The sequence below is a fragment of the Taudactylus pleione genome, unplaced genomic scaffold (assembly GCF_031769625.1).
Source record: "Taudactylus pleione unplaced genomic scaffold, aTauple2 ptg000126l, whole genome shotgun sequence".
NCBI classification, from domain to species: Eukaryota; Metazoa; Chordata; class Amphibia; order Anura; family Myobatrachidae; genus Taudactylus; species Taudactylus pleione.
In genome coordinates, this window is record NW_028284528.1 from 85,204 (window position 1) to 100,609 (window position 15,406).

A 15,406-nucleotide genomic window follows, 5' to 3' on the forward strand; every position below is an offset into this window, starting at 1 on the left:
ACACCCAGGAAACGCCTGTGTTTTGGTAGGAACTCCCCGTAATCACCCACATAACGGTCTCTTCCTGTCATTCAATTGCGAGTGAATCCTCACAGCATGCACGATCTCAATTACTTCGCAGTGCGTCCGCAATGCGGCTGGGACGCATGCGCAGACCACTGATAATCGCTCAACTGCGTGAACATCGAAATAGTGTTCAGCTCTGAATTAGGCCCTATATATAAGACACAACTACAAATCAAAACAAATCAAAACAAGACAAATTGCTTCAATGACTAATTAGATTTTATATAATACGAGTATATTATGCTGGGTCACCTCAGTCTTTGTAGCCCTGTCCTATAAATAAAATTTTATTTAATATAATAAAGAATTTAACTATGTCAATGTGGAAAAAAAAATACTTATGGACAATTTGGTATCCAATATTTTAAACTCACGTAATTCAACCAAAACCCTGATTTCCTTCACAGGATTAACACTTTTTTATGGTACTCCTGTTTCCTAGTGGATTTCAGCAGGTCTATTTCCCTGATTTTACACTTGCTTTTCCAGCATTTTAGAACACAAGCATTTTGCTGTATATTATATAGCTGTGCATTATATGATTACACAAGGGTCCAGTACAGTAATCTCTAGTGCAAAATACTGTATGTACTGTATATAAGGTTGAATGCAGTGGCCCTGATCTCTTATCATGGATGTAAGTGGCAAGCTTTTGCCTACATCGTATGCTCACAAGTGAAGCTATGCATTTTTGTATATGCCCGGACTATTCTGAGTCAGACAAAACTTGGTCGGTCTGTCTTTCTGTGAAAAAGGGCTTTTTGGGTGGGAACTAGGCATGATGATACGATTACACGTACCCACTATGGCTTGTGGGAGTGTCGTTGGCATGTATCAAAAGCACTGTGCGACTACACACACGCATTAACCACCACTTTAGTTGAATGGTTTTTCAGATTAGAATAAGATAGTAAATCAGGCTTCCGCTGCTGCCTTTTTTTGAGTGACTCAGAATCAGCCCCTAAGTGTATGGCCTGTGAGTTTGATCTTCTAATACATTGAGTCTCCCATATCCAAATATTCCGAAATACGCAATATTCCAAAATACGGAATTTTTTAAGCATGACTGAGATTGTGAAACCTTTGTTTTTTGATGGTTCAATGTACAGAAACTTTGCTTAAGGCACAACATTATTAAAAATAAAGTATAAAATTACCTTTAGGCTTTGTGTATAAGGTGAATATGAACCAAATGAATTTCATGTATGTACACAAACTTTGTTTGAGCCACAAAATTATTGAAAATATTGTATAAAATTACCTGCAGGCTGTGTGTATAAGGTGTATATAAAACATAAATGCATTCTGTGTTTAGATTTGGGTCCTATTTCCAAGATATCGCATTATGATATGCAAATATTCCAAAATACGGAATATTCCCATATCCAAAATACCCCTGGTCCCAAGCATTTTGGATATGGGAGACTCAACCTGTATATATATATTTTATTTTTATTTATTTTTTTAAACATTTTATTAAGATACCTCATTCAAGTACAAAAAATGTCAGTGACAGAGCACATATGTATACATGTTAAAACAGGTATATACAAAATTACAAAATACCACTGAGCATAAAGGATAATTTGTACAAAACATGAGGCAGATATATTTTTTTTCACAATGACAATATGAACAAAAAGTGGGAGGGAGGAATATCTGAGGGAAAGAGAAAAAAAAATTAACTAAAAAAAAATTCTAATATTTATTTTACTGTTAAAATTTTATTTTTTAATGAAATTTAAAATACCTATTTCCTTATTTTGCCTTTTTCCATAATTTCACACAAATTTTTCTTGATTATTTAAAAAAAAAACATAAAATCAGATCTGTTAAACACTTATAAGTAAAAGAAAATTAGAAAACGCTAAATAATTTATTTCTCGCATATATCACAATATATAAACATCAACCAATTTTAAGGCAATAATAAATAAATCATATATTCAGAATCTCATGTACAGTTGCTATAAAAGGTATTAACCTCATTTCAACTTATTCCCATATTGATGTGCTACAACATGGCACCATTATGGATTTTTTCTTACTATTTAATGCAAAGTACTCGATAAGTTGCCAAAAAAACATAAAATAAATGTTTTATCAAAATTAATTACTAACAGGGAACTGAAAATAAGCAATTACATTAATAATCACTGCCTTGCCATACCCATACAACATTTCCTCTGAAGTACCAACTTTCTTCACAAATCACATTTATTGGAGCCCACCTGTGTGCAGGCAAGGTGTGTCACATGACTGCAGCATAAACACACCTACCTCTGTAAGCTCCCCCAGATACTTAGAGCATTTCCAAGCAAAGGCTACAAAATTAAGTTGAAATAACATCCCAGGCAGATCCTTGACACGGTCATCAAGAAAGCTTATAAAATAAAAGGGGAAATAGAGCAAAGTACAGAGAACTCCTGCTGCAGTCTATAAGAGTGCTTGAACATGGAAAAAGATTTATCTTCCTACATGTCAATAACCCAAAGCATGCAACATAAACCACTTGGAAGTGGCTTAACACCAAAAGGTGTCCTAAAATTGTTTTAATTGTTTATTCCTAATTAATTTCTACAAATGTTTGGATTAAATTTGTTTTGGTACATTATCAAGTTATTTGTTTTGGGTGAATACATTTCAATTTAATCCCTCATGGTTGCATGTTGTAAATACAAAAAATGTGAAAAAGCCCTATCTAGGAGAGAGAGCACCCTTCATAGCCACTGTATGATAGCTATCAGTAAATATGTTAATTTTAACAATTTCTGTTAACTCTTAATAATATGATGTTTATTAAAATAGTCTGGTTATGTAGAATATATTTTATGTCTAATTCTTTAAAAATAATATTTTTACATAATATGTAAGTAAACATTCTGCTTTATAAGAAGACATAGGAGTGCAAACTAATAATCACATTTTTCTAGACATATAAAATAATTTTACCTACAGTAATACAATGTGATTTTTGGATGTTGCCTACATATTTATATAAATACCTTACCATTTCACTCAGACATAAATATCAATAAGTGTAATAAAAAAAATAATTTTCATAGTAAACTATCTTCTACCTAAAATACTTTGTAAAATGTAAAATGACAGTCTCTTCCACCAGTTTATTTACTAAACCTTTCTTTAGTAAAAATATTTTAGTGATAATTATGACTAAGAAAGGAACAGAAAATGCAAATGTTATTAACTACTTTCAAAATTATCATCCTTACAGATTTATATTTTTTTATATTTATGAAATTAAAGAAAATTAACATTTTTAAATTACAAAATGCTTACCCCAAATAATAACACCATACTTATAGAAACATTTATGGCTGCAAATATTGAGAAAAAAAAGAAATTAACAGAAATAAGTTATTTTATATTTCATAACTGTAAAATTAAATAGTTACAGTTTTACTCACCTAAGAAAAAAAGCTCACAGCCGTCCACAGGAAAAGATGAGGTAATTCACCAGGAGTAGAATTGGGACAATCGAAAAATAAACAAGTTTGTAATAATTAGATCAGTTATAAATTGTGACATAAAACATGATATATACTGTACAACTAACATACCAAGCAATATATTTAATCCCTACTACAGCTTATTATCCACTCAACTTTAAAAGCTTTAAAAACATTTATATGGGTAGATGCCTACCAGCCAGAAGGTTTTCGACCCATGCCTTTCTCATTGTAATCCCATCATATTTTGTACTGTAGTATGTCCAGTCTATGTTGTGGTTTATTTTTTCAAGTCATTCCTACACTGCCAAGTTTAGACTGGCATTGGACCTTGGTGTCCTAACAAGACCTCTAATATAGAGCTGAAGTCCCATTTTCAAACTTACTGTAAGAAAAATAATCTTTAACATCGAAGGCAGTGCTTGAAAAAATGAATGTGTGAAAAGAGAATTTAATTGTATTGATTGATTTTTAAGGTTAATTAAATAGTATAATTTGCTTCAACCTGTCTACAAGCATAGTATGGAAAAAGGCACTAACCTTCTTAGTACTAATACCATATTTAATATGCCAAACATGTATTTTATAATTTATTTTCAATTGCTTTTTGCATCTAATTTAACATTTATTGTATCAACTGCTACGAGCACACCCAAATATATTTTATAAAAATATTTTGTCTCCCAAGCATGCATCTTATTTACTTAAAAAAAAATAAAAAAATACAGTGTTCAAATAAGCAATTTTGTGAGTTGAGCTGAACCCATCATTTTCTTTTAATTCCCTGACTTTTCTGTGTGGAAAAATAAAAAAGTAGACGGCTTATATCCTTCTGTAATTATTTTAAGGTGTAAAATATTGAATGTGTCTGCCTCTACCTTTTCTATTTGTCTCTTCATTTTGTGCTGCATAACACTGACATTGAACGCAACTGGAAGTTACATCTGATATCCGGAGGAAAGTTACAGCCACTGAGAAGAAAGAAATGCTTTTGTGACTATAACATTATAAATAAATAAATAAAAACAGAACAAATGCCCCTCTGGAGTAACAATGCAGAGTTTTACAATGGAGAGGAATGTAAACATCAAATGAGGGAAATTGAAAATGTATTAGTGAGAAGCACACCAGCTTCCACAAGGAAAACTGTTTATTTATGGGGGGTTTCTAATTTAATTTTTACAGTCTACTCATACATAGCTTTACATGTTATGTTATTTAGTTTCTTCCTGCTGTAACTTGTCCCATATTTCTGTTATTATTAAATGAGGTAATTGTTCTGTATTTTTCAAACTTACAGTAGTTGCCTTTGGTTTAGCACAGAGCCAACTGGCAATGTTTTGCTATGATTAAACCCTCAATGATCTGAATGCCAAAAGCACTGATCAAATACATTGTTCTTATTGCATTTACTTAATGCAAATGGTATATTTTTATAAAAAAAACACTATTGGAGCTTATAGTTAATTATGGTTCAGTCTCTCATATCAGTCTTATTAATTCAGTCTTTCATGTCTATCCATTGTTGTAAAAAGGACCATTAATTTAAGTCTGCACAGTAGTCGATAAACACTTGGTACACGACCATCTGGGTAAACCTTTTCTCTAAAACATCCCATATGTTCTTCTAAAACAACCTGTGGCAACTCAATATCCAAATCGCTTTGACTGTTTTCTGTACTAAGTACCACCTTGTAGTTGTAGTTTTGTTCTTTTATACTCATACAGTTAAATCATCTGAGCGGGCCCTGCTGCTCGCTTTACTTAATCTACTTAGGGACCTGGAGTCGGAAATTAATTCAAAACTCAGCAAAGGCAAGTCTGGGCATGGATCTTCTGGTTCACATACACTTGTTTTCAGAGACATAGGTTCAGGAAACCCGTGTTCCAAGGGGGCATGTTCTGAGCCGGCATAGTCTAAGAGAGCCCTTGATGGAGCGCACTCATTTGGGGCCTGTTTAAAATGTGTCTGAGAAGTGGCGTGTTCATTTTGCACTTGTTCAGAGGCTGCTAGTGGAGGGACATTGTCTAGAGGGGGGTCAAAGTAAGGGTTATCTAGCTGTGTGTTAATAGAGGCTGCTCGAGAAGGTGTTTCCTCTGAGGGGACATGCTCAGAAGGGGCATGCTCAGAAGCAGCCCGAGAGGGAGTGCGATCTGAGGGTACACGCTCAAAAGGGGCATGCTCAGAAATTGCTCTGGAGGGAGCTCGCTCTGAGGGCGCACGCTCAAAAGAGGCATTCTCAGAAGCTGCCCTTGAAAGGGCTCGCACCGAGGGTACACGCTCAGAAGGGGCATGCTCAGACGTTGCTCGAGAGTGAGTTCGCTCATAAGGGGCAATTCTATAAGCAGCACGGGAAAATGCTCGCTCCGAGAGTGCTTGCTCAGAAGGAGCTCTCTCAAAGAGTGCGCTGTTGGAAGGTATTCTCGCAGAAGGCGCACGCTCAGAGGGAGCCCGTTCTGAAGCTGCATGCTCAGAAGCCACAAAGGATGGTGCTCTTTCAGATAGTGCTCGCTCGGAGGGGGCACCCACCGAATGGGTACGCTCAGAAGGAGTTTGCTCTAAGGTCTCAGCCACTTGCACTTTCACCACCTCGTGTTCTTCAGACTGACGATAGGAGGGCAGAGTTTCATCATAGCCCTTGGAGATGTCTTCTAGGAGGCCTGTGCTGCTTTTTTCATAACTATTAAAATGAGCTGGAAGGGGGCTAGCTTCTAACCCAACCTCTGTCATTGGGTAGAAATGGGAGGCAACCTTTTCTTCCTCTAACAACTTGTAACCTTTGGATTTTGGAATGGAAGATATGGCCATTGAGTGTAGCGGCTTCTGGGAAACTTCTCCCAGCAGTTGGTGAGATTGTTGATCCGTGGTCCTTCTGAATGCAAGGCGAATCTTTTTCCAGCCCAAGTGACTGATCTCGATCACATTTAGAAAGAGTGACACTGCAGCCACAGCCAACATAAACATTATGAACACAGTTTTCTCAGTTGGCCTGGAGACAAAACAGTCGACTGTGTTTGGGCAAGGCCACCGACTGCAGCGGTACAGAGGAAGGATCCTGAAGCCATAGAGGAAATACTGGCCCACCACAAAGCCCACCTCAAAAATAGTTTTGAAGATAATGTGGCAGATGTAGGTTCTCAGAAGGGTTCCCTCCAAGCGAAACTTCTTCAAACCTTTGGTGCTGGTTTCCTTAGTGGTTCGGATACTCCCTTGGTCAGGAGCCAATGGCAGCCTCTCCTCATTCATTTCCTGCTGCCTACTCATTTCTGCTTCTTCGCGCTCCTTCCGTTTCTCCTCCATCCGAACGTGGTGCACCGCATGCCCCACGTACACCAGGGACGGTGTGGAGACAAAGATGATCTGCAGGACCCACAGCCGGATGTGGGACAGGGGGAAGGCCTCATCATAGCAGACATTTTCACAGCCTGGCTGCTGAGTGTTACATACAAAATCTGACTGTTCATCCCCCCACACAAACTCGGCAGCAGTTCCCAAAATGAGGATCCGGAAAATGAACAGCACTGTCAGCCAGACTCTACCAATTACGGTGGAGTGTTCATTCACCTCCTCCAAAATATTCCCCAAGAAACTCCAGTCTCCCATTATCTAGAGGCTGTAGGGAGAAAACACATAAAAAAAAACACACACACACAAACGTTAGTGAATTCTTTTAAAAATAAAAAAATAAACGTACTAAAAAATAAATACACATATATATATTATACGGGCAGCACAACCGCGGTTTAAAAAGTTATTTGAAATCTGTGGTTGTGCTGCCTGTATATTGGTTTGTTACTAAACAGCCTGTCTCTGCCTGCTCTAGCACCCCGGTGGTAGTTTTTCCCAAATGGAGTGCTGGTCCCGACGTCTGCATTATATATATATATATGTATATATCAGGCAAATCATATTCTTGTCACAGCAAATGATGTGTCTAACATTTTCAAATATAATAAATTTGAAACACCTGACACATTATTTGCTGTGACAGGCATCTGATTTGTATACTTAGTCCCGTGAGTGCCGCCTTGGTTTGTCTGCTGTTTGCTATTTTGCGTAAGTCATCTGGGCAAGACTGATCCCTTTTTGACAAGTGCCGGACCATATATATATATAATTATATATACATATATATATATATATATATATATATATATATTAATATATATATATATCAATTGTTGTTTAAGACCAGTAAAACAACTATAACGACAGTAACACTTTTACACAAGACGTACACTGCAGATATACTTTGCCAATAAAGCATAACACACTTACATATATCTATAGTTATCACCAACATATTTTTTTTTACATAAAGCAACACAATTCTTGCAATAACTTTAAATATTAAAATATTACTAGCAATGCCTTGATAAAAGGAAAGACCTGTCTCAAGTATATACTGTTCTTTTTTATTTGTAAAATTAAATAATAGAAACCAACAAGTCATGTAAACCCAAAATTAAAATTCAAAACCAAAATTTGAAATCTGCATAGTGTTTATTATAAAATGACATGATATTACCATGAAAAATATCCAATACTGCCACAGCATAGCAAAGTGCAGTTTAAAAGTAAAGGTAACTCAAAGGTAGTTTAAAGTATATCTACATAACAAGTTCACGACTTCACGCCATGACCAATCTCAACTTTATATTGCTATAATTGTACATAAACAGGAAACAACTTCAATGAGGATTAAATACATACAAAGGCACACATATGCAAATCTCCAAGCTATATATTATCTATGTAGCACAGGTGATCTAAACTGCTCCATTATTACATTTCAAAACCTAAAGTCAAAATGAAAGTTAAAAAAAGACTAGCGCTCAAAAGAAGCCAAAAGACATAAGAATTAGTGCAAACAAATGTTAGAAAGTGGGCAACTTGCCACAGTGAGAGCTCCAGCGAAGACTTTGTCCCCTCTCTTGGCACTCTGCTGGCAAAAGTGAACCTTTGTCTCTGCCCTTTCCAACCTAAAGTCCCAAACTTATCGCACGACTGAGCAGTTGTGAGTCAATTGACCCTGATGGGTGGGTTTTAGTGTCCTGCGATATTTAAGCCGTGAGCTAGACAGCCTTTATGAGAGAACGACAATTGGTGACGTGGTGGACAATAGACAAGGCCGGGGATGCAGGAATGTATATAATATGGGAGGGAGGAAGTAAAGGTGTGGACTTATAGCCATACAGAAACGTTATGGAGTGCTATATGTTAGCCTTCTGTATGACAACTAAGGTATCGCACATTTCAAAGGATTAAACAATTTTTTAAAAAGAATTCTTAATATACCGCATACTTGCCTACTTTTGAAAAAGCATTTCAGGGAGATTGTGAAAATTATATCTATGAGCACGTCGGTGACATGGACGTATACTGGGCCTGATTCAGAGGCATTCGCAAAAAGCGAGCACTCGCTCTGAATCAGGGCGGGCGCTGTTTTTTTTAGGAGCGGCCTCCTGGCCGCTCGCATAGCTGTGGGTGACCACCCACAGCTATAGCGAGCGGCCATGATGATGGTCGCAATGGTCAAGACCATCGCGACCATCGGGCTTGCGACGAGACCCTTGTGGTAGGGTCTCGTGGCCGCAAGCCCCAGAGAGCTTCTGGCTCAAATAGAGCCGGAAGCTCTCTCACTGACATCACTGGTGATGTCAGTGGGGCCGCCCACAAACGGCAGGCGTTCGCTTGGGAACGCCTCCGTTTGTGAAGCCAGCCCCCGGCCACACCTACAAATCGGGGCGAGCTGTCGCTTAACATCGACAGCCGCCCCTTTTGTAGTGAGTCCCGGAGCGAGCGCTTTTTGCGCTCGCTCCGGGGCTCATGTACGCACAGTGTGCACGACGCGCGTGGGCACTGGGCTACCGTCAACCAAGTTGCGAGCGCACAGCGCTTGCGACCGACTCTGAATCAGGCCCACTGTTCGGTCTTAGAGGCGTGTCATAAAGATGACTTAAATCCAAATGTAAACGAGCCCCAGAGCAGCAGTTGTTGGTCAGTAAGATCTACTTGTTTATGAAAACACACTAATACATCATTGTACCTTATAACCAATGCAGGGAAAAGGCACTGATGATCCCATTTGAATGTATATATACCTTTTTTTTTTTTCCCCAAGTATAGAAAAGCTACATAATGGGGGTAATGTGCAATCCCCTTTAGAATGTAAGCTCTCACGAGCGTTGCCCTCTTCCCTCATGTGCTTTTCCTTTCTTTACTTATATTGATATCTACTCTATACTCCTTACAACAGCACCTAACCCTTGACTTTTGCCATCTTGCTACTGTTGCAGTAATGTTTATATACCATGCAGTTGTCCTGCAATGTCTTGTATTGTATGTAACTGTTTTCTTGTTCTGTTCAACTGTTTATGAACCTTGTTTATGCACTTTGTAAGGTGCTGCGGAACCCTTGTGGCGCCATATAAATAAAGGATAATAATAATAATTAGGGAGATTGCTAGGCTCTTCAGGAAGTCAGGGAGATTGCTACTATTTCAGGGAGTCTCCCTGACAATCAGGGAGTGTTGGCAAGTATGATATACTCTATGTAATGGTACAAATATATAATTTGATTGGACTTCAGTTTACCGTTACAATAATAAGTGGAATAAAACAGTGGCTCCTGCTTAACTAATTGTATACAGGTGGAACTATTGGAACTGGAATAGAGCCCCTTATGTGCTTATGTACCTTTATATATACAAAAACGGTATTAAAGTGACTAGTGGACTGTGTAAAAAGTGCTGCAGTGCAAGAAATAATACATTAGGGGATACCTCCCAAACAATGAAGTAACCAAAATGAATATCAACCAAATTCATATGAATGTGCAACCGTGCATTAATTATTAAAGTGCAAAGATATGAAAGTGCAAACCAGTCAATTAAAAAAGTAAAAAATAATTTTAATCAAAAACAGCAATAATATCCTTCCACATGAAGGATAAAATACATAAAAACCAAGAAAACAATTGCACATCTGTATATATATATATAAAAATACCGTAAAAAATCAGAGTAAATAAGGATTTAAAAAATAAATATAGCTTATCTGATAAAAATGGCAAGTTTATGAATGGGTAGAGAACAGGCGCATCCAACGCGTTTCGTCCGTATCCTGGACTTCTTCAAAGGATAGTAAGGCTCCTATGGGGTGTCCAATATTTATACCCCCTCTAATAAGGACAAACAAGGAATGATAGGAATCGTTAGTGACATCACTTCCGGTTTCCGATTAGCATAAGCTTATTAAAGAGTCATAGTTGTTATATTTTCATTGAACTGTTCTCTCATTAGCCACACTGTTAATATACATCATCATATTTCTAAAAATGTATGTCATTTTGGATCTTTAGATATTTAATAGGTCGAGTATTACTCCGTTTGTGGTGTATTGCGTCACTTCCGCCCTTAGTTCCAGAGGCACTTCCGCCCTTTACTTAGTGTGCAGTACGTTCTGCTCCTTTCCATTGGTTGTCTCCATCTCACGTGCTTCCGCCCAATTGGCATACAGCACTACTCACCATCCTTGTCTGTCCGTGATAGGCTGGTCCATCTGTTTCCTCCATTCGATCACCCGATCACGTGTTCACGCCTCCTCTTTCCTGGTCACTCTCCATAACTGCCGGTATCCATCTTAGTGCTCTCACTGGTGTCTCCACCCGCAGCCATCTTGCTACTCCTGGCAATCGCAATCTCCACAGTAATCACTGGCGGCATCCATCTTAATGATCTCAGTGGTGTCTCCACCCGTGGCCATCTTGCTACTCCTAGTGATCACTATCTCCACAGCCATCTTCCTACTCCTTTCTATCTGCTATTAGGGCGCTTAATCCTGGAAGTAGCAATTTGTTTAATCTTTCCTATATGGCATAATGGAAACAATACATGTAATACATGCTTAATATATGTAACACATGTATTAAGCATATCCAAAAATAATTTAGGTTTGTCCAAAAATAAATTATTAAGAGTTGTTCTTCACACCAGATCTGTACTTAAAAAAAATTTATAAGAATAAATGTAAGACAATATTGTGTGTTAATAATTATTACAAGTCCCATCTGTGTGATATAAATTATATGTGTGTTAGTATTGATAATAGGGAATTTCCTCTCTTTTTTCTTTCCATAGTTTTACTCAATATGTATATATATATAGTCAATTCAATGTTTATTTCAAAGACTTCTTCTTTGTTCCGTGGTTCATTCATGGACGTTCAGGTGTAGATCAGAGATTGCTTCATGGGTCACTTATCCTGAGGGAATAATGACAGTAGGTCCCTTGGAAATCTACCGTACCTAGTCTTCCCTAGAGGTCTCCCATCCAAGTACTAACCAAGCTCAATGGTGCTTAGCTTCCAAAATCAGACGAGATTGGGCGCTCCAACACCGGTATGACAGTAGATATTAATGTATAATAATAATTGTATACAGGGCCTGATTCAGACCCGTTCACTATGCTGCGCTCGCTCACATTGAGCGATTTATCTCAATCTGCGCATGCATATAATTCGCAAATTGGGTGCGCGAACCAGTCAGTGCAATGGGAAAGTGCTCGCCCGCTATTTTGAATGACAGGTAGCGCCGTTTGTGGGTGGTAACAGGGGAAGGTGCTTTTGAACGGGGGAGTGGATGTGCGCACGCAGGCGTGCCCGACCGTCAGAACAGAGTTTAATGGGTGTGCATAATTAGCAAAGTAGCGTAATTGAACATGTGACTTGGATGATTTTTCCATGAACTGCTCGCACTGCTTGCGGGAGGCTAGGTCTACTTTAAGTGCTGCGAGCAGCTCCGATTGCGTTTGTTGCGAGTGGCAAGGGGGTGTCTTTAAACACTTGCGAGCGCAATAAGCCCTCGCCCGCTAAGACATAGAGGTGTCTTTACACCGCAAAGAGCGAGCGCATGTTTTGCATATACGGCCCTTTTTTGAGAGTGAGCGGCCGCAAATAGCATCCGGGTCTGAATCAGGTCCACAGTACATATCTTTCTTATATCTATCTATCTGTCTATCTCATATTTGTCTATCTAAGCTATATCTATCTATCTAAAAACGGATGTCGCTCCCGGCACCCCGCACGCGTAGGCAAGTCTCTCGGAATATTGGGCGCTCCCTCAGCGACCCCCCCCGTGATCGCCACAAAGTGGGCGGGCCGGGGGTGCGATGACGCGATTTGCGCTGAATCACGTCATCGTTGCCCCACCTCCTGCTTTATAATGGCGGCATTATAAAGCTGGGGGGTAGACCGCGATGATGCGATCGCGTCAGAATGCGCCTGCACCGCCTGCTCAAACTGCCCCCACCCTCCCTGCTGCACCGACCTGGCAGTCCCCTCCCATAGGGGGCTGCCCAAATGTCGGTAAGTATGCTCCACAGGGGAGACAATGGGGTGTAGGTGGGACTTGGAGGCCCGGACACCAACAGCAAAGCTTTTCAATCCCAGGATGCTCCGGTCCTTGCCTGAGGGCAACTCAGTTTCATTGGTTGTGGCAGGAGCTGGATCACCGTTTTAACAGTGGGGCTACTATTAAGCTGCCCTTTATGATTTACTTTAATTTACTTTTATTTTACTACAGTCCTTTGGACGTCTGCACTGCTTCTTCATCACCCCTCCGCGGCGCCGTGACACCAGCCCCCGGCTAGGTACTCCCGGTGGGGCTCTGAGGGGACCTAGCTGACAAGACTCCCCGGACCCCAGACTGTAGCTGGGACTCAAGGAGACCCGTAAGTCGGATCCCACGCTGGCAGTCTTGCCTCCGGTCTCAGGAGACAGACCAGAGGTGCTGATGTGGACACCGGTTCGTCCGGGACTCCACAAGACCACTAGGACATTACAAGCACTGGTGCAGGGCACAATTACCAGGGGACGCGGTGGTTAATGTCAGCATAGGGGAGAAGGCGTTCTCCCTGCGGCCTCCCCCAGCTCCGGGTGCCAATCCACTGCGGTCCTGCTGCTCCCTGAACTGCTCCTCCCTCACCCTCCGACCCCTCTGAGACTCACGGCAGCCATATTCTGCATTCAGGTCTTCGGGAACGCTGGGTCCAGTCTCTTTGCATACCTCTTCCAAGGGCTATTTCCTACCAGCCACTGTGGTCTGTGTAGTTGATTTTAGTGTCCACTGCAGTTATATTGTATATTCTGCATTTGTATGTGACTTGTGCAAGCGCTGCTGTCTGTTTTCTTTTCCATATTACTGTTAGCTTATACCTTTCCCTTTATTCTTAGTATGCCAGGGTTATAGTAGTAGATTGTTGGCCAGCTCCCCAGAAAGTCTTCACTGCCATCTACAGGTAACCATTGCCTTTTTACAAATGCACGGTGGGCTGATCAACTGGAAAAAGTCTTCCTTGAAACTTTCTCAAAGAATGGTACATCTGGGACCCCTCCTGAAATCTCAGGTTCAGGGAATCTTCCTGACAGCAGAAAAAAATCTTGGTATTACAACATGAGGTGCGCAGACTACTACACAGTCACCGAGTGTCAATTCACTCTGCAATGCAGACCCTGGGATCCATGGTGTCAACCTTCGACATGGTGGAGTTCGCTCAGTTTCACTCCATGCCACAATAACGTCTGATCCTCTCCAGGTGGAATGGGCTGCCCCATCTGCTCAGATCCCAGGCTTCGCCTTTCCTTAGCTTAGTGGCTACAGACATCCCACTTAGACAAGGGACGCCCCTTTTGGATCCCGGATTGGGCACTCCTCGCCAGCACTCCTTTCAAGGCCGCTGGACTCCAGTCAAGGCGGTCTTACCAATCAACGTCCTGGAACTCCAAGCCATCTACTGAGCTCTACCACTGGCTCAGGATAATCTTCAGGGCAGGCCAGTAAAGTACAGTCAGACAACGCCACGGCAGTGGCCTACCTCAATCACCAAGGAGGCACTCGAAGATGGACAGCAATGGTAGAAGGGTCCCGCATTCTCACATGGGCCGAAACCAGCCTCGGATAGAATTTATCACCTGATATGGCATACATATTTCCAGTGGTGTGCTCCTAGGACCTATGACCCTCAAGTTTTTAAGGTTTCTAGAATACTTGCCTTTCTTCAGGCTGGATTGGATCTTGGACTCTGCATTCCATCTCTGAAAGTGCACGTCTCTGCTCTGTCCATCTGGTTCCAGCATAGAATTGCTCCTCTACCAGATGTTCACACCTTCCTACAAGGTGTTCTAAATATACAACCTCCCTTTGTCCCTACTGTGGCTCCGTGGGATTTGTCAGTGGTTCACCACACACTTCAGGAACCTCCATTCGAACCACTGGAATCAGTGGATGTCAAGTGGCTCACTGCAAAGGCTCTGTTTCTTCTGGCTATCGCATCTGTCCGTAGGGTATCGGATTTAGGGGTGCTTTCATGATGCTCCCCCTTTTTAATCTTTAATCTGGACAGGCTTGTTCTTAGAACGCCCCCGGGCTTCCTTCCCAAGGTGGTTTCTCATTTCCACCTTAATCAGTAACTTTTGGTTCCGGCCTTTCAATCACCAGACCTCTTGGCAGGTGAGGCTTCTTGGATGTGGTCCGTGTTCTGAAGATCTATGTGGACCATACTAGTTCCATCAGGAAATCGGACTCCCTATTCATCTTATATGGATTCCATAAGAAGGGATAACCAGCTAACAAACAGACTCTGGCCAGATGGCTTCGCATGACTATCTCACAAGCTTACACTCAGATGGGCCTTCCTGTGCCGGCTACAGTATCTGCTCATTCTATTCACTGTGTGGGTCCCTCGTGGGCAGCCCGGTGTGGCGCCTCTGCTGAACAGCTATGCAAGGGGGCCATGTTGTCTTCTGTCCACACCTTCCTTAGGTTTTATGCCTTTGATACATTTGACTCTCAGGACGCTTCGTTCGGGCA

General features: G+C 40.7%; 1 protein-coding gene and 1 pseudogene across 1 annotated transcript; both read right to left on the bottom strand.

Moving 5' to 3' along the window:
* Window positions 1–5,256: 5,256 nt before the first annotated feature.
* Window positions 5,257–7,140, bottom strand: GJA8 (gap junction protein alpha 8). Its single transcript, XM_088472575.1, has one exon. It carries the CDS (start codon window positions 7,138–7,140, stop codon window positions 5,257–5,259), a length of 1,884 nt encoding a protein of 627 aa, XP_088328701.1.
* Window positions 7,141–11,833: 4,693 nt separating this feature from the next.
* Window positions 11,834–11,952, bottom strand: LOC148523868 (5S ribosomal RNA; annotated as a pseudogene).
* Window positions 11,953–15,406: the final 3,454 nt, after the last annotated feature.